Source organism: Cricetulus griseus, chromosome 9 (genome assembly GCF_003668045.3).
Source record: "Cricetulus griseus strain 17A/GY chromosome 9, alternate assembly CriGri-PICRH-1.0, whole genome shotgun sequence".
NCBI lineage: Eukaryota > Metazoa > Chordata > Mammalia > Rodentia > Cricetidae > Cricetulus > Cricetulus griseus.
The window spans coordinates 25,788,772-25,807,373 of NC_048602.1; the positions used below are offsets into that span (position 1 = coordinate 25,788,772).

The 18,602-nt window shown below is 39.7% G+C and overlaps 2 protein-coding genes across 2 annotated transcripts; both read right to left on the reverse strand.

Annotated features, from left to right (window-relative positions):
* Positions 1-1,548: 1,548 nt before the first annotated feature.
* On the reverse strand, positions 1,549-2,493 carry LOC113838820 (vomeronasal type-1 receptor 4-like). Its single transcript, XM_027434338.1, has one exon. The coding sequence runs from the start codon at positions 2,491-2,493 to the stop codon at positions 1,549-1,551; it is 945 nt and encodes a 314-aa protein (XP_027290139.1).
* A 13,926-nt stretch (positions 2,494-16,419) lies between these two features.
* LOC113838819 (vomeronasal type-1 receptor 4-like) lies at positions 16,420-17,367 on the reverse strand. The gene has a single exon (XM_027434337.2). The coding sequence runs from the start codon at positions 17,365-17,367 to the stop codon at positions 16,420-16,422; it is 948 nt and encodes a 315-aa protein (XP_027290138.1).
* Between the last annotated feature and the right edge of the window lie 1,235 nt (positions 17,368-18,602).

Consider the following 18,602-nt stretch of genomic DNA (forward strand, 5'->3'; position numbering starts at 1 on the left):
TAAAGATATGGTGGAAATTTGGCGAGGCCTCACTGCTAGACGAAGATTTACAGAAACAGATATCTCTATCTATATACAGGTATAGATCTATCTACATCTGTGTAAAAATAAATGTAGCTATATGTCATTATGTATAGATAAAGGCTGCTGAGAGAAGAAGAATCAGCCTTTTTGAGGGGTAAAGTCACCGACAGTTTCTCCAGTCCCATCCTGTCAGCCTTCAAAAAATGTAGACACACAAGCAACACCAACTGGACTCAGCTGTTACAAGTAAATGTAATGTGTAATATGTATGTGTACATGCATGCATATAAGTTGTGGACATTTCCTTCCACAACTTTCTATAGGGATGGATTGGTGTTGTTTAAATCTGGTTTTGTCATGGAAAATTTTGTTTTCTCCATTTATAGTAATTGAAAGCTTTGCTGGGTTTAGTGGTCTGGGCTGGCATCTGTATTCTCTTAGAGTCGGTAGTGTATCTATCCAGTCCTTCTGGCCTCAGAGTTTCCATGGAAAAGTCCTGAGTAATTCTGATAGGTTTGCCTTCATATGTTAATTGGCCATTTTCCTTGGCTGCTGCTAATATTCTTTTTTTTTAGTAATTTTTTTCATTAGTTCAAATTAGGAACAAGCTTGTTTCACATGTTAATCACTTCTCCCTTTCCGTACTCTCCCGCACATCACTTCGTTCCCTACCCCCGAACTACTCCCCATCCCATCCACCGTCCACTCCCCAGGCAGCATAGGACCCTCAACAGGGGCTCCCCAAAGTCCACCCCATCATCCTGGACCGGGCCTAGGCCCTCCCACACGTGTCCAAACCAAGAGTGCATCCCTTAACTTGCGATGGATTCTCATAGTCCCTTCTTACACCAGGGAAAAATACTAATCCACTACCAGGGGACTCATTAGAGGGCAGAGGCCTCCTAATTGATATCCATTTTCAGGGGTCTGGATCTGTCCTGTGCTGGTCTCCCAGACAGCAGTCTGGGGTCCATGTGCCCCCGCCTTCTTCAGGCCAGCTGTTTCTGTGGGTTTCACCAGCCTGGGTACTGACCCTTTGATCTTCATCCCTCACCCTCTGCAACGAGGTTAAAGAGTTCAGTTCAGTGCATATCTGTGGGTGTCTGCCTCTGCTTCCATCAGCCATTGGCAGTAGCAGGATACAAAATTAACTCAGATATTGGGATTTCTACAACAGCTTGTTTCTTGGGCCCATTTGATTGGAAAACATTTTCCCAATGGTTTACAATTAGAAGTGTTTTAATAGAGAAAAATCAAGAAGTAAAATATTGTTGAAAATACTTAACATATATTCCTTTGTCCAAAATGTCATAAATAGAATGGGTAGTAAATGTTATATTTATTAAAATTATGTACTCAGAGTTGTATTCAAGAAAAGTGTTAACTGCATGAATTTTAATGGATTACAGAATGTTTGAAGGATAACTAAGTCCATATCAGGTATTCAAGGTCCACATTCAAATACTTTATCCCATGGAAATCATCAAGACAATTTTCCAATGATGAGAATGTGCGGGTTTCAGCTCAGCCACGGAGTGCACTTTGAAAACAGGCCATCCTCCTTTCAGGAAGGGAAGAAGTGAAATGCAAAACAAGTTTATTATTCTTCAGTAAAAAAGGGCAGATGGTTGTGTAGCATGTTGCCACAATGGCATTAATTCCATCCCAGTTTGGAATTTTTACTTGTACATAAACTCCTGAAAGGGTGATGAAATTGTTCAACCAATAAATGAACACAAAACAGATTACCAGTAACAAGATGTTGTGACTAGCTTTGCGTTCAGGAGATGGCTGGCTGGACAGGCTTGTGCTGTGGAGATGCTGGACTCTCTTGCGGTGTCTGTAGAGGACAGTTACCATGTAAAGGCTGGTCCACATCATGATGGCCACGTAGAAGAAATCATAAATGAAAATGACAATCAAAAATGACCCTGAATTTTGTTCCCCAAAGTGCTTGTTTTGACAGTAAGGATTTACATATCCAATGCCAAAGTGAGTAGAATTGGTTTTGGCTATAACTATTGGAATCATATATGCATAGATGAGCAGGTTAATGAGCCAGGAGCAAATTAAGGATGACCAAGTCAACTTGGAGAGTTTAGGCTTAAGCCATGCCCACCGAGAATTACTGGGAGTGATGGTGATGACTTGAAATGTGTTCAGAATAGAGGTCGTACTGATGGACATACCCCGGGAGACTCTGAATATAAATAACACTGTCCTACAGCCAGCATCATCCAGAAATTTGCATACTCCAAAGAATGACATGATATGGGATATCAACATAAATATGATCATCAGCACATTAACTATTGTCAGGTGCATGGAAACGGAATCAATCAACTTCTTAAAATGAGGCTTAAAGAAGAAAGTATATATGTACATAATGAACAGTAACGAGTTCCCTGTGACACCAACACATAACTGAGTTATGAGAAAGACGCCCAAGATGGTATTACTTGGAAGCATGATAATGTGTGTCAGCTTTGTTAGGCTGAGAGTGAGGGATAAAAGGACTGTATTATAAAACTATATTTCTAATGAGATTAGTGGGCAAATATAATGATTGACATCTCGGGAGGAGAACTGGTAAGTGAGAAATGTCCAAATCCTTTCTATTCTTTTGTGTTGTTTTGGACAGGGCTTCTTTGTGAATCACTGGTTGTTCCGGAACTTGCTCTGTAGACCAGGCTGGTCTCGACTTCACAGAGATCCACCTACCTCTGCCTCCTATGTGCTGGCATTAGAGGTGTGTGCCATCACTGTCTGAAGAAATGTCCAACTCCTTTCATTGTTATGTTCAAAGATGACATGTAAGAAACTGCATTCCAGGAATTCTTGACCAACTTAGAGGATAGAATAAAGTGTTGGAAAGCAGGTCACATCCAACCAAACACCCTGAATTCATGTCAGGCAGAGGATATGCTGACCTATGTGAAAGCCAAATTTGCATGTCATAAGGCTTTTAATAAAAGTTATTTATTTTATGAGTATGAATGCTTTGACTGTATGTTTGTGAACTCTATGCATGCTTGAGAATCAAACCCTGGCACTCTGGAAGAGCATCCAAAGGTCTTTCACAGTTGAACCATCCCTCCTTTCCACAGATATTTTCATCCATGGGTTGATATGTTTTCCTTTAACCCAGGTATCAATTTAATCATGTTTGTAGCAACATTTGTTTCTAAAACATAGATGGTAGTGTGTGTACTTGAATCGCAGTGGTTTAGATACACACGTGTTTCTGTCAGCTTTGTGATGACTGAATGCTTGGACTTTCCATGTGGGATGCTTTGTCTTGCATTTCACTCTATAGGTTAACCAGCAGTGTTCTGAGCGATTTCTTTTTTTAATATATTTTTAAGTTTTTATTTATGTATTATGTATACAATATTCTGCTTCCATATATATCTGCACACAAGAAGAGGGCACCAGGTTTCATTACAGATGGTTGTGAGCCATCATGTGGTTTCTGGTAATTGAACTCAGGACCTCTGGAAGAGCAGTCGGTGCTTTTAACCTCTGAGCCATCTCTCTAGGCCCGAAGATCTTTTTCTTTTTTCTTTCTTTTCTTTTTTCTTTTTTTTTTTTTTGGTTTTTTGAGTCAGGGTTTCTCTGTGTAGCTTTGGAGCCTATTCGGGTACTCATGCTGGAGACTAGGTTGGCCTGGAACTCACAGAGATCTCCCTGCCTCTGCCTCCCAGCTGCTGTTCTGAGGGATTTCATTTCCTTTTGTCTCTTTTGCTAACAGCTTAGAGTTGAGCTGCTGATATGTGGAAAGCAAAGCCCAGGGTGAGACTACAAACCCACATAAGTGAGCACATTTTCACAAAACTGTGTTTTCTGTAACAATTGATAATCAAATCAGTCATGTAGATTCTGATTGATAAACCCATTGTAACAAAGATTTATTTGTGTTGTGATTACAATATCTGCATTCTATTGCCATCAGAAGATTCTTTCGTTGTATATTTTGTTCTATATATTTTCTGTACCTTTGATTTTAGATTCTCTACCTTCTTCTATGCAATTTATTCTTAGGTTTGGACTTTACATGGTGTCCCATATTTCCTGTCTACTTTGTGTTAGGGATTTGTTGGACTCAACAGATGAACCATCCAACCAGTCCCCATAAATTTCTGAATTTTCTCCAGGCACACAAATCTCTGTCTTGTCGCAAGCCCCTTCTATAGTCAATTATTCTAGTATGAGGGACCAACTTTGAAATTACTTAAAGACTTTTAACACCTAGGATATTGTTCTTCCATAATCCCAGTTATTTCTCATCTCAGGGATTCAGTTAGTTTCAAGGTTTGTCATTGTTACTGTTGTTATTTCTTATATAGTTAAACAGCACCCACCATTCTTAAGCTTAGAAAACACATCTCATCTCTCCTGAGCCTTATGGCATTTGCAGAACCTCGTTTTCTCCTGGATCACTCACAAATTCCCAAATATTAGTCTGTATTTGTCATCGTCCTCACTATCTTCCTGAAATTTGTTTTTTCCACATCTTTCTCTCTGCTATGTATCTCTCCTTAAACGCCCTAACTTTTCATTGTTTTGTGTCTCCCCGTGTTCCTGAAAATCCTCTCCACTAACCGTGTTATTAGTATTTTCTCCTGCAAAGAATAAGAGGACTGGGTTAAAATGTCAGACTGTCATTTGAACCCAGATGAAACAGACTCACACTATGACTTGCACAGGAAGATCCTAACAATGGAAAATGGTATCACCAACGATTAGCATGCACTAGTTTTGACATTCAAGAAAAAGAATTTTTCCGGGCTGTGGGGATGAAAGCCTTTGATCCCAGGAGGCAGAGGCAGGTGGATCTCACTGAGTTTCAGGCCACGCTGTTCTACTTAGCTACTTCAGGACAGCCAGGGTAACACAGAGAAACCATGCTTCGAAAGAACACAAAAACAAAAACTAAACACACACACACACACACACACACACACACACACACAAAAGAAAATCAAATTTGGTATGCTCCAGGTTCCCAGGTTGTGTGGACTTCTGTGGTGCTGCTGTTTTGGAGTTACTTCTGCTTCTAGAAGAAACCCCCTCACCCATACTCCTGTAAGTAACCCCAATAAAACTCATTGATCAACTGGAGTAAAAAATAAAGGAAATGAAATTTGAATACCAATGAAGAAATATATAAAAAACAATCCTGGAGCCTTATGTAAAACTACGTTAATTCCAAATAAATATTATTATACTTAATTGTATACATGTGTTAAATCCTCAGAAATTAATGTAGGTTATAATAAAATTTAAACCTCACCAATGCAGTAAGAAAACATAGAAGTGAGCTCTAGAGTTATACAAATATACGTAAGTAATCAAAAATTACAGTGATAATTTCAATCATATTCACAGTCCACAAAATACAGATGACACATATTATTAAGAAGTTGTTATTTGAATTTTACTGAGAGCATACTTGCAAATGTTCCTCTTTTCTTTGAAGGCATCCGTCAGCATGCTGGCATGTTGGACAAAGAATGAAAAAAATTCCCCATCCTGGCTGAGTGCTAAAAGTTTCACCCTTTTACAGCAGTGCAAATATGTCAAGAACAATGGAGAGGTAAAAAGTCCCTGTGCAAGTGAAGATCAGCCCACAGCTAGAGTGTCACAGTGAACACCAGAAAAATTAGTTTATACAGCTTGTGTTCACTATATGTGAGATGCAACTCTAATAAAAAAATATGAAAAAGAAATATGCAAAATTTAAAGAAATGGAAGAAAATTTCAAACAAACTAACTGGTAATTTTCACCTTAAATAAGGTATACTTCACATAAGAAATGTTAGTGGAACACAATTACTACCTCCAAACAACCCACCTTCAGCAGCAACATAAAACTTAAATTTGAGAATGAAAATGCTGGTAATGTCATCTACACATAATCAAGCTTAGAAAATTTTAGCAGACCAAACAATCACAAGCAATATGATTGAATCTTTTTCTTTCTTGAGACAGGGTTTCTCTGTGTGGACCTGACTGACCTGGAACTCATCCTGTAGACCAGGCTGGCCTTGAACTCCCAGAGATTTCCCTGCCTCTGTTTTCCAAGTGCTGGAAAAAAAGGTGTGTGTCAGCATGCCCACCTTGATGGGAAATCTTAAAAATTCCTTCTTGCATTTTAGGAAGTTAACTGGTAAAAGAGAAAATGGGATATAAAAATTGAGCTGGAGGGGCTGGAGAGATGGCTCAGCAGTTAAGAGCACAGGCTGCTCTTCCTTTACAGAGAAGCCAGGTTCAATTTCCAGCACTGGTATAGCACCTAACAATTGTCTGTAACTCCATTGCCAGGGGATCTGACACTCACACAGTCATGAATGCAGGCCAAACACCAATGGACATAAAGTAAAAATGAAGTCAATTACCTAAAAAAGAGCATGTTATGAAAGTTAAGTTAGCAATCTGATATGGTCAGTGTAACAAACAGCACACAATTTCCATAAAGAAGAAATTATTCGCCACAAGGCAGAGATGAATTAAGTTGTCAATGTGACCTTATAACCCACATTAAAGAAAGTGTCAACAGTAATGGTCTGGTTTGCTTTTAGCCAAAATTCTGTGTCTATAACATTGTGTTACAAAGTAACACAGTGAGGCTGTGTGAGGACTCTATGCATTGGAAAGTGAGTGTCAATGTGAAGGTTGAGTGTGGTGGACTAGATTGTTTGGTGACAGATGGAACCTTGAAGCCCATTGAACAGCTGATGTAGCCAACTGAGGCACTCAGGTTGAGTGAGAGATCCTGTCTCAAAAAATTAAGAGGAGGTAGAGGAAGACACATGATGTCAGTGTCTATCCTGTGCACACACAGGAACATGTGATCACACGGTCACATACTTGCATACATCACACAAAAGAAAGGGAAAGTTATGGTACTAGCTCTCCTTTGAATTTCTGGTAGAATTCTGCAGTCAATCCATATATAGGAAAAATAGAGCCAAGGCTACCACCTTGCAGAGAATATGCTAACACTCCTCTGTGAGACTTTGCTGTGGTCCAGGAAGAAAGTCAAAGCACTTGGGTGAAATGTTGTACACAGCATCTGGCAAACTGCAGATGCTTGTTAAAAGGTTGTACAATGACTACCTAAGCCAATATGGGGTTTTAAGCAGAATGTGCAAAATTCTGTAAGATATTTGATGCCTCCAAAGATTTAAGAATTTTAAATAGTCCTATATGGGATATATTCACATGAGACTGAATCATGACTGGATCAGATGAAACAGTGTTGACAGAAGAAAAAATGGGGGCTTGAGAGGAATCAGCGGTTGAGAGAACTGGCTGGTCTTCCAGGGAGCCTGGGTTAGATTCCTTACACCACACAGCGACTCATAATTGTGTGTATCACGAGTCCTAAGGAATCTAAGTCTTTTGCTAGAGCTTTGAACCATGTGGTACACAGACATACTTGCAGGCCAACCACCATACAAAAAAATACATGAATAAAAATTAAAAATGAATAAAATTTTAAAAACAGTTTATGAAAATCAGGAGATGTATTGAACAAAAATATAAGAAAGGAGATATACTAAATTGACTAAAAATTAGGGAAAAATAAATCTGAACGATTGAACACAAATCCAAAGAATAACGGATGGCAGAGCAGTGGAAAAGAGAGGAAGACACCCACCTGTGACTCTGAGCTTGGAGGGCTGGGATCCTTGCTCAGGGCGGTGTGAATCCCAACAGGGACAGGAAGCAACTCAGGTGCTAAGCTTCTTGAAAAGGCTGCCTAGCAGGAGCCCTGACTAAAAAGGGAAGGTTAAGAGGGCTGTTCTTCCCAGTGGACATGAACCAGCTTGTCACCCATGGCACCAGTGGCCTTGTTGACTGTGCACATTTTGCTGCACTCCAAGGAGAAGTTCAGTTCCCAGATACAGTGTGACTCTCATGGTGATTGACCAAGTCAACTAAACAAGAGTTCTGTCTCTGTCTGAAGATAAGCATTTCCTAAGTTGAACTATGTCGGGAAGCAAACTTTCCAATCTGGGAAATCATTAAAAGTTTTCAGGCAGATGTGGAAAGTATCACAGCCATTATCAGCTGATGGCAGGAACTTCTCCATTTCCCTGTTGATTTCTCCAGTGACCCATTGCTCTTTCAAAATGTATTGTTTAACCTTCAAATCTTTGTGTAAATCTTGCTACTTATTTCTAGTTTTATTACCTCATTAAAAAAGTAACAAGCAATTATACTGGTTCTTTTTACTTCTTTCTTTATCCAAAGACAGTCTTTTATTTTTATTTTTGTTTTTTATACATCTAACACACCAACCACAGTTTCCACTACCTCCCTTCTTCACCGCCCTCCTCCTACAACCCATCCCATCCACTCTTCAGAAAGGGTAAGATCTCCCATGGGGAGTCAACAAAGCCTGTTACAATCAGTTGAGGCAGGACCCCAGTACCTCATCAAGGTTGAGCACGGATCTCTATAGAAGAAGCCATTACTTGCTTAGGGAAACCCGATACTAAGGAAATTTCCAGGAATCTTCCACAAGATGGCTCCAGAGAAGACCCCTAACAATGGTCAAGAGGGTTCCTGAACTGGCCTTAGGTGTGATGAGACTGGCGACTTCCCTAATTGTCATCAAAGAACCTTCATCCAGTAGCTGATGGAAGCATTTGCAGACATCCAAATCCAAGCACCAGGCCAAGCATGAAACAAAGGATATCAGGCATTTATTTTTCATTATTACATTTCTAGTACTATTTGGCCTTCTGTCCTAGCATATGAATAAATTTAGCAACTTATTGTTATAGGGTCAAAATACAATTCAAAACCTGTATCAGATATGCCTTCCAGCTGACCCTACATAGCAGGGAATAGGAATCTGAACCCTCTTTAATTTTTTCCTTTTTCAAAAAATGTTTATTTATTAACTATGTATACAGTGTTCTGCCTGCACACCAGAAGAGGGCACCCTTTCTCACTTTAGATGGTTTTGAGCCACTATGTGGTCGCTGGGAATTGAACTCAGGATCTCTGGAAGAACAGTCACTGCTCTTAACATCTGAGCCATCACTCCAGCCCTTCTTTGAGCTTTTCAATTTTGTATTTTGAGTTCTGTCTGCTCATTTAAGTAGCCAATTCATTGGTTGGTGTTTTTAGATCTTCTGTCAGCTGTATAAGGTAGCAAATTTTGTCCCATTCAGGGATCTAGCTCTTCACTGGATTTACTTTCCTTTGCTGTAAAGAAACGTTTTAATTATATGAGACACATTTTTTCAGCTACTGGCATCGATTCTCAAAGATCTGGAGTACTATTCATAAAGAATTTCCTGTGTCTACATCTTGAAGTGTTTTCCTTTAAAGTTTTAGAATGTGGGGTCCAGTATCTCGATTTAGAATCTACCCGGCGATGCCTTTTGTTTAGCGAGACAGATGAGGACGCAGCTTTATATTCTACTCGTTGATTTTCAGCCTTCTTCTAATCATTTGTCAGAGGGTGTTTTCCTCCAATGTGCATTTTGGGTCAGTACGAATCAGGTGATTGTGTCTGTCTATTCTGTTGACCTGTGTGCCTTTGTCCCTATGGTTCTATAGTATGATTTGAAGACAGGTAAGGTCCTACTTCCAGAATTATTTCTTTTAAACCTGATTTTTTTTTTTTTGTTCAGGGGCTTTTCTGTTTCCCTATGCTTTGAGATTTTCCATAGCATTCCCCAGTTATCTCTCTTTCTCTCTGCCTCCTGCTATTGAGTCAGATGTGAGCTCTCATCTCCTGCTCCAGTGCCAAATCTGGCTGCCACCGTGATCTGCACCCCGGTAGTCATGGCCTCTGATTCTTTACAATGGGGATCCCCAAATTAAATGCTTTCTTTTATAAGTTGCCTGGGTCATGGCATTTCTTCACAGCAATAGGAAAGCAACTAAGACACTGGGGATGAAGTGACTCTTTCTACATTGCAGGTTTGGCAAAGCAGCCTCCCTTTTATTGCTACTTTGGTTTGGCTACAACATTGGAAAAAGAAAGAGACATTTCAAGGGCATGGCGTTTGATGAGCTTTTCTTGGCATCAAGGGATTGAAGGAAATGTTTCAGAGCATTTCAGATATCAGATCAGAGGAACAAATAACAAGAAATGCAGATTTAGTTCTGTAGTGAGGGATCTAACTACACACATGTGGCGCTGACCATGCCCATTTGGGTGTGGTCACAGGTGAGTACTTGAGTGTGTGGGATTTGGTCTGGGGTCTCAGACAAGTTTGTTCTCTCTTGGTTCTGGTGGGGTGGGGGAGAGCAGCTCAAGTTTGATCCTTGGACCTGGAACTTGAGGGACATCGTTTTCTCGTGTAAGTGACTTCTTCCTGAAGAAAATTAACCTATATTGTCCTAGTCCCGAGTATGTTAATGTGCTCATCCATTTGTAATGTCAGCAGTGGGATAGGAACCCATGACTCCAGGGGAAACCGTTCTTTTCATTTAGACAGAAAAGAGGAGATGATGGGACGTGCCATTCTGTAAATATGTTTCTCTTATTGGTTAACGAATAAAGCATTGTTGGTCCATAGGGTAGCAGGACAGATAGAACTAGGAGAGGTGGAGGATTCTGGGAAACATGGGAAGAGTCAGTCACCATATAGGATGCCAGAGGAGTAACGGGTCTGGACCGTTTCTCTAGTAAGAGAAGACCATTTGGAAACACTTACATGATTAGAAATGAGTTAATAATTGAGACAGAGTTAGCCAATAAGAAGTTATAGCCAGTGGCCAACAATTTTCTAATTAATATAAGTCTTTGTGTTCTTCTTTAGGGGCTGAAAGGGCACTGGGACCAAGGCGGGTGTGGGAAAGAGCACACTTTACCCAGTTCAGCAGAGATTCTATGGAATCATGGCTGAGAATTAAAGCTCATTAGGGTCAGATATGTTTTTAACCTAATATGTAGACATCATCAGAGGTAACTAAGAAAGGCCTGGAAGGATTGTGAGGAACCTACTTATGATAATTGCTTGACTGAGCTTGATATCTGATTATTTACATGCTATGTTAAATAACCCTACAGAACAACAACAACAATAAAAACCAAAAGGCAACCAACCAACCAACCAACCCACCAACCAACCAACCAAACAAACAAACAAAATACCCCTTAAACAAAACAAAACTAAACTAAACAACGTCAAAAACTGGAAGTTTGTTGTCTGCAAAAAAGTGGTTTATAGCTGGTTTTGTTTTCAGTACCAGGTATGAATTCTCTGAAATGAAGTCCAGTTAGACTGCTGTTGGTTAAATTGCACTGCTAGGTATATCTTGCTTGATAGTTGTGCTGTGTAGGCTTTCCAATTGGGTAGGACTTTGATTGCTTTTCTCTGCAGGTAGATCTTTTGGTAGGAACTGCCATTCAGCTCTGTTCCACCAGCCAGGTTCCAAATGACCAAATGACCACATAGAAACTTAATATTAATTATAAATGCTTGGCCGATAGTTTATGATTGTTACTAAGTAGCGCTTACAGCTTTACCTCACCCATATTTCTACTTTCTTCCATGTGGCTTGGTTCCTTCGCCCCCTTTTTTATTATTAGAAAGAAAATTATTTTACATGTCAATCTGGTCCCTCTTCCTCCCCTCCTCCTCTGTCCCCCCAACTAACACCCTACCTATCCCATACTCTTTCTGCTCTCAGGAAGGTTGAGGCCTTCCATAGGGTGTCACCAGAATCTAGCTTATCCTTTGGGATAGGGCCTAGGCCCACACCCTTGAGTCTGGCTCAGGGAGTATTCTTCCATGTGGGATGGGCTCCCAAAGTCGATTCCTGTGTTAGGGATAAGTACTGATCCACTACAAGGGGTCCCATAGAGACCATAAGGTCTCCTCACTGACAACCACATTCAGGGGGCTGGATTGGTCCCATGCTGGTTTCCCAGCTATCAGTCTGGGGACCAAGAGCTCTCCCTTGTTCAGGTCAACTGTTTCTATGGGTTTCACCAGCCTGGTATGGACCCCTTTGTTATCAGTCCTCCTTCTTTGCACTTGGATTTCAGTTCAGTTCAAGTTTGGGGGAAGAATAGAAGAAGACTCAAAATTCTCATGATACAGGTCTTTCACTTTTTTGGTTAGCGTTACCCCATGGTATTTTATGTTGTTCGTGGCAGTTGTAAAAGTCAATGTTTGTCTGATTTCTTTCTCAGCACATTTATCATCTATGGATCTATCATCTAGCATCTATATTATGATACTGATTTTTTGAGTTAATCTTGTATCCTGTCACTTTGCTGAAGGTGTTTATCAGCTGTAGCAGTTTGCTGGTAGAGTTTTTTAGGGTCACTTATGTAGACTATCATATCATCTGCAAACAGTGAAAGCTTGACTTGTGTCTTTTCAATTTGTATGCCCTTGATCTCCTTTTGTTGTCTTATTCCTCTAGCTAGAACTTCAAGGACAATATTGAAGAGCAATGGAGGGAGTGGACAGCCTTGTCTTGTTCCTGATTTTAGAGGAATGGCTTTGAGTTTCTCTCCATTTATTTTGATGTTGGCTGTTGGCTTACTGTATATTGTTTTATTATATTCAGGTATGTTCCTGTTATTCCTGATCTCTCCAGGACCTTTATCATGAAGGGATGCTGGATTTGTCAAAGGCCTTTTAAACATCTAGTGAGATGATCATGTGATTTTTTCTTCAGTTGGTTTGTTTATTTATTCTTTTATTTTTATTATTTTTTATTAGTTCAAATTAGGAACCAGCTTGCTTCACATGTCCATCCCTTCTCCCATTCCTACCCCTCCCAACCTCCCTCCGCACAACCCCGCACCTTCCCCCCAACCCATGCATCCTTCACTCCCCAGGCAGTGTAGGGCCCTTGTTGGTGGCTCCTCAAAGCCCACCACATGTAGTGAACTGATCATGTGTTTTTTTCTTCAGTTGGTTTATATGGTATAATACATTGATAGATTTACTAATGTTGAACCAACCCTGCATCCCAACGATGAAGCCTACTTGATCATGTTGGATGATTTTTGTGTTGTGTTCTTGGACTCGGTTTGCCAGTATTTTGTTGAGTATTTTTTTCATATATGTTCATGAGCAAGATTGGTCTGTAGTTCTCTTTCTTAGTTGTGTCTTTGTGTTGCTTGTGTACCCAAGTAATTGTAGCCTTATAAAAAGTGTTTGGCAATGAACCTTCTGCTCCTCTTGTGTGGAACAATTTGAGGAGTATATGTATTAGCTCTTCTTTGAATTTCTGGTGGAATTCTGCACTGAAGCCATATCGCCCTGGGCTTTTTTTGGTTGGGAGACCTCTGATGACTGCTTCTATTCCTTAGAGGTTATAGGTCTGTTTAAGTTGCTTATCTGTTCTTGATTCAATTTTGGTAAGTGAAATCTGTCCAGAAAATTGTCCATTTTCTTAAGTTTCCAATTTGGAAGTTTCTCTGGATTTCCTCAGTGTCCATTGTTATGTCTCCCTTTTCATTTTTGATTTTGTTAATTTGCATATCCTGGTTCTGACTTTGGTTAGTTTGGATAAAGGTTTTTCTATTTTGGTGACTTTCTCGAACAACTCTTTGTTACATTGATTCTTTAGTTGTTTTCTTTGTTTTTACTTCATTGATTTCTGCCCTCAGTTTAATTATTTCCTGCTGTCTACACCTCTGGTGTGAATTTGCTTCCATTTTTTTCTAGAGCTTTCAGCTGTGATGTCAACTCTCTGGTGTGTCTATTTTCTAGTTTCTTCATGTGAGCAATAAGAGCTATGAATTTACCTCTTAGTACTGCTTTCAAAGTGTCCATAAGTTTGGGTATCTTGTTTCTTCATTTTTATTAAATTCTAGGAAGTCTTTAATTTATTTCTTTATTTCTTCTTTGACCCAGGAATGGTGCAATTGGGTGCTGTTCAATTTCCACGTGTTGGTAGTTTTTCTGCAATTTGTGTTGTTCTTGAAATCTAACTTTAAAGCATGCTGTTCTGATGAGACACAGGGTGTTATTCAAATTTTTTTTGTACCTGTTAAGGCTTGCTATTTTGCCAAGTATGCAGTTAATTTTAGAGAAGGTTCCATGTGATGCTGAAAAGAAGGTATATTCTTTTGTGTTTTGATGGAAAGTTCTATAGATGTCTGAAAATTCTGGTTGGGCCATAACTTCAGTTAGTTCCTTTGTCTCTTTGTTAATTTTCTGTTTGCTGATTCTGTCCAGTGGTGAGAGTGGGGTGTTGAAGTCTCCCATTATAACTCTATGAGGTCTTATTTGTGATTTGAGTTTTAATAATGTTTCTTTTATGAATGTTGGTGCCTTTGTATTTGAGGTGTAGATATTTAGAATTGAGATTTCTTCCTGATTGATTTTTTTCTGTGATGAATAAGAAATGATGTTCTTCATATATTTTGATTGATTTTAGTTTGAAGTTTAATTGTTAGTTCCTAGGATAGCTACCCCAGCTCCTTTCTTGGATTCATTTGTTTGGAATAGCTTTTCCAAATCCTTTACTCTGCGGTAATATCTGTCTTTGAATTTGAGGTGTGTTTCTTGTATGCAGCAGAAGGATACAAGTATCCACTCTGTTAGCCTGTGTCTTTTTATAGGCGAGTTAAGACCATTAATATTGAGGTAAATTAAGGACCATTGAGTGCTTATTCTTGTTTATTTTGTTGTTGGTGTTGTTGGCAGTGGTATTGTATGTGGATTTACTCTGCTTTTTCTTTTGGGTTTTGGTAAAGTGGGATGGTCTATTGCTATGTTTTTGTGATTGTAGTTAATTTCCTTAGGTTGGAGTGTTCCTTCCACAACTTTCTGTAGGACTGGATTTGTTGATATGTGATTTTTAAATCTGGTTTTGTTGTGGAATATCTTTTTTCTCCATTTATAGTGATTGGAAACTTTGGTGGGTGTAGTAGTCTGGGCTGGCATCCGTGTCTCTTAGAGTTGGTAGAATATCTACCCAGGTCCTTCTGGCTTTCAGAGTTTCCATGGAGAAGTCAGGTGTAGTTCTGATAGGTTTGCCTTTATATGTTAATTGTCCTTTTTCCTTTGCTGCTCTTAATATTCTTTCTTTATTCTGTACCTTGGTGTTTTAATTATTATGAGACAGGGAACTTTCTTTTGTGGTGCACTTTATTTGGTGTTCTGTTAGCTTCTTGTACTTTTATTGGCAGGTCTTTCTTTAGGTTGGGAAAGTTTTCTTCTATGATTTTGTTGAGTATGGTTTCTGCATTTTTGAATTGGGTTTCTTCACCTTCTTCTATGCTTATTATTCTTAGGTTTGGTCTTTTCAAGGTGTCCCATATTTCCTGGATACTTTGTGTGAGGGATTTGTTGGACTTAATTTCCTTTGCTTGATGAATCTATTTCTCCTAGTGTATCTTCAACACTTGAGATACTCTCTTGTATCTCTTGTATTCTATTGGTTATGCTTGCATCTGTAGTTCCTGATCATTTACCCAGCTTTTCTAATTCCAGCATTGTCTTGAACTGTGTTTTTTTAATTGTCTCTATTTCAGCTTTCAAACCTTGCATTGTTTGAATTATTTCTTGCAATTTTTTGTTTTTCTCTTCCTCCATTTCTTGAAAGTTTTTGTTTTTTCTTCCATTTCTTTACAGAGTTTTCTCATTTCCTATTTTGGGGTCTCTGTCATCTTCATGAAGCTGTTTTTAAGGTCATTTTCTTCTGTTTCATCTGTGTTGGGATATTCAGGTCCCTAGTCTCTGGTGGCATCATATTGGTGTAGTACTTTGAATGTGTTCTTATATTGTTGTCTTCACATGTCTTCTTCCAGTGGGTGTAGGTGGGATCGCTTCCTCTCCTGGTGGTTACAGAACCAAGGTTCTCTTCTAGTGGGTGCAAGCAGATGCAAAAAATGGAGAGGTCTCACGGTGGGTGCAGGCGGGTCTGAGACAGTTCCTTTCCCAATGGGTGGTGTCAGGACTAGCACAGAGACATCAGCAGACTTTGGATGGCTTGATTTGTCTGGGGCAAGTAAACCTCTCCCCTGAGTGGGGTTGGGACTCTTCCTTGAGTGGGTGGGGGACCAGAACACGGATGTCAGCAGAGTTTGGGTTGCTTGGTCTGCCAGAACATGTCAACCTAACCACAGTCCACAGACCAGGAGGTCACAAAGAGGGCAAGCACAAGTCAGGCCTGAAACAGAGGCCCAAGCTCACCTCTCCCCTAAGTGGGTGGGGGACCAGGCCAGGGATGTTAGCAGATTATGGGTTGCTTGGTCTTCTGGGGGCCTGCAGACTTGACTGAAATCCCCAGGCTGGGAGGTAACTCCCTGATTTTTAATAGAGTACAAAATGTAGGAATTATGACCAAGGGCATATCAGGTATTCAAGGTCCACATTCAAACTCTTTATCCATGGAAACATTTACATTAACATTAACACAGTTTTCCAATAAGGAGTAAGTGTGGGTATCAGCTCAGCCAGGGAGTGCACTTTGAAAGCAGGTCATCCTCCTTTCAGAAAAGGAAGAAGTAAATTGCAAAACAAGTTTATTATTCTTCATCAGTAAAAAAGGGCAGATGGTTGGGTAGCATGTTGCCAAAATTGCATTAATTCCCTCCACGTTTGGAATTTTTGCTTGTACACAAAAACCAGAAAGGGTGATGAAATTGTTCAACCAATAAAAGAACACAAAACAGATTACCAGCAACAAGATGTTGTGAGTGGCTCTGCGTTCAGGCGATGGCTGGTTGGAGAGGCTTGTGCTGTGGAGATGCTGGACTCTCTTGTGGTGTCTGTAGAGGACAGTTACCATGTAAAGGCTGGTCCACATCATGAGGGCCACATACAAGAGATCACGAATGAATAGGATACTCAAAAATGACCCTGAATTTTGGTTCCCAAAGTGCTTGGTTTGGCAGTAAGCGTCCAAATATCCATAGCCAAAGTGAGTAGAATTGGTTTTGGCTATTACCAATGGAATCATATATGTATAGATGAGCAGGTTAATGAGCCAGGAGCAAAGTAAGGATGTAAAAGTGAACTTGGAGAGTTTAGGCTTAAGCCACGCCCACCTAGAATTACTGGGCGTGATGGTGATGACTTGAAATGTACTCAGAATAGAGGTCGTACTGATGGACATACCCCTCGTGACTCTGAATATAAATAACACTGCCCTACAGCCAGCATCATCCAGAAATTTGGATACTCCAAAGAATGACATGATATGTGATATCAACGTGAATATGACCATCAGCACATTAACTATTGTCAGGTGCATGGAAATGGAATCAATCAACTTCTTAAAATGAGGCTTAAAGAAGAAAGTATATATGTACAAAATGAACAGTAATGAGTTTCCTGTGACACCAACACATAACTGAGTTATGAGAAAGACCCCCAAGATCTTATTACTTGGAACCATGATAATGTGTGTCAGGTTTGTTAGGCTGAGAGTGACAGATAAAGGACTGTATTATAAAACTATTTTTCAAATGACATTTGTGGGAAAATATAATGATTGACAGCTCAGGAGAAGCACTGATAAGTGAGAAATGTCCAAATCCTTTCTTTTTTTGTTGTTCTTTTTGACAGGGCTCCTTTGTGAACCCCTGGCAGTTCTGCAACTTGCTCTGTAGACCATGGTGGTCTTGAATCCACAGAGATCCACCTATCTCTGCCTCATATGTGCTGGGATTAGAGGTGTGTGCCATCACCGCCTGAAGAAATGTGCAACTCCTTTCAATGTTAGCTTCAAAGATGACATCTTAGCAACTGCATTCTAGGGCATCTTGACCGTCTTAGAGGATAGAATAGTGTTGATAATCAGGTCAATTTATCCCAAATACCCTGAATTCATGTTAGGCAGATGATATGCTGACCTATGTGAAAGCCAAATTTGCATGTTATAAGGCTTTTAATGAAAGTTATTTATTTTATGAGTATGAGTGCTTTCCCTGTATGACTATGTACTATATTTGTGCTTGAGAATCAAACCCTGGCACTCTGGAAGAGCAGCCAAAGGTCTTTCACAGTTGAACCACCCCTGCATTCTCCAGATATTTTCATTCACTGGTTGACATGTTTTCCTTTAACCCTGGTATCAATGTAATCATGTTTTTAGGCACATTTGTTTCTAACAAAAAATGGTAATGTGTGTAGTTGAACATCAGTGGTTTAGATACTTGTATGTTTCTGTCAGCTTTGTGATGACTGGATACTTGATGCTTTGTCTTGCATTTCCCCTCATGGTTTAACCAGCAGTGTTCTGAGGGATTTCATTTCCTTTCATCTGTCTTGTAAACAGCCTAGAGTTGAGCTGCTAATATGTGGAAAGCAAAGTCAAGGGTGAGACTACAAACCCACAGTGGTGAGCTCATCTTCACAAAAATGTGTTTTCTGTGACATTTGATGATCAAATCAGTCAGGTAGATTCTGATTGATAAACCCACAGTAACAAAGATTTGAATGTGTTGTTATTCCAATATCTGCATTCTATTGCCATCAAGAGATTCTTTCGTTCTATGATTTTGTTGAATACGTTTTCTGTACCTTTGATTTTGGATTCTTCACCTTTTTCTATGCCATTTCTTCTTAGGTTTGTTCTTTTCATGGTGTCCCATATTTCCTGGATATTTTGTGTTAGGTATTTGTTGGGCT

Coding starts and splice junctions, on each gene's coding strand:
- LOC113838820 (XM_027434338.1), bottom strand. CDS start 2,493: ATGCTTCCAAGTAATACCATCTTGGGCGTCTTTCTCATAACTCAGTTA.
- LOC113838819 (XM_027434337.2), bottom strand. CDS start 17,367: ATGGTTCCAAGTAATAAGATCTTGGGGGTCTTTCTCATAACTCAGTTA.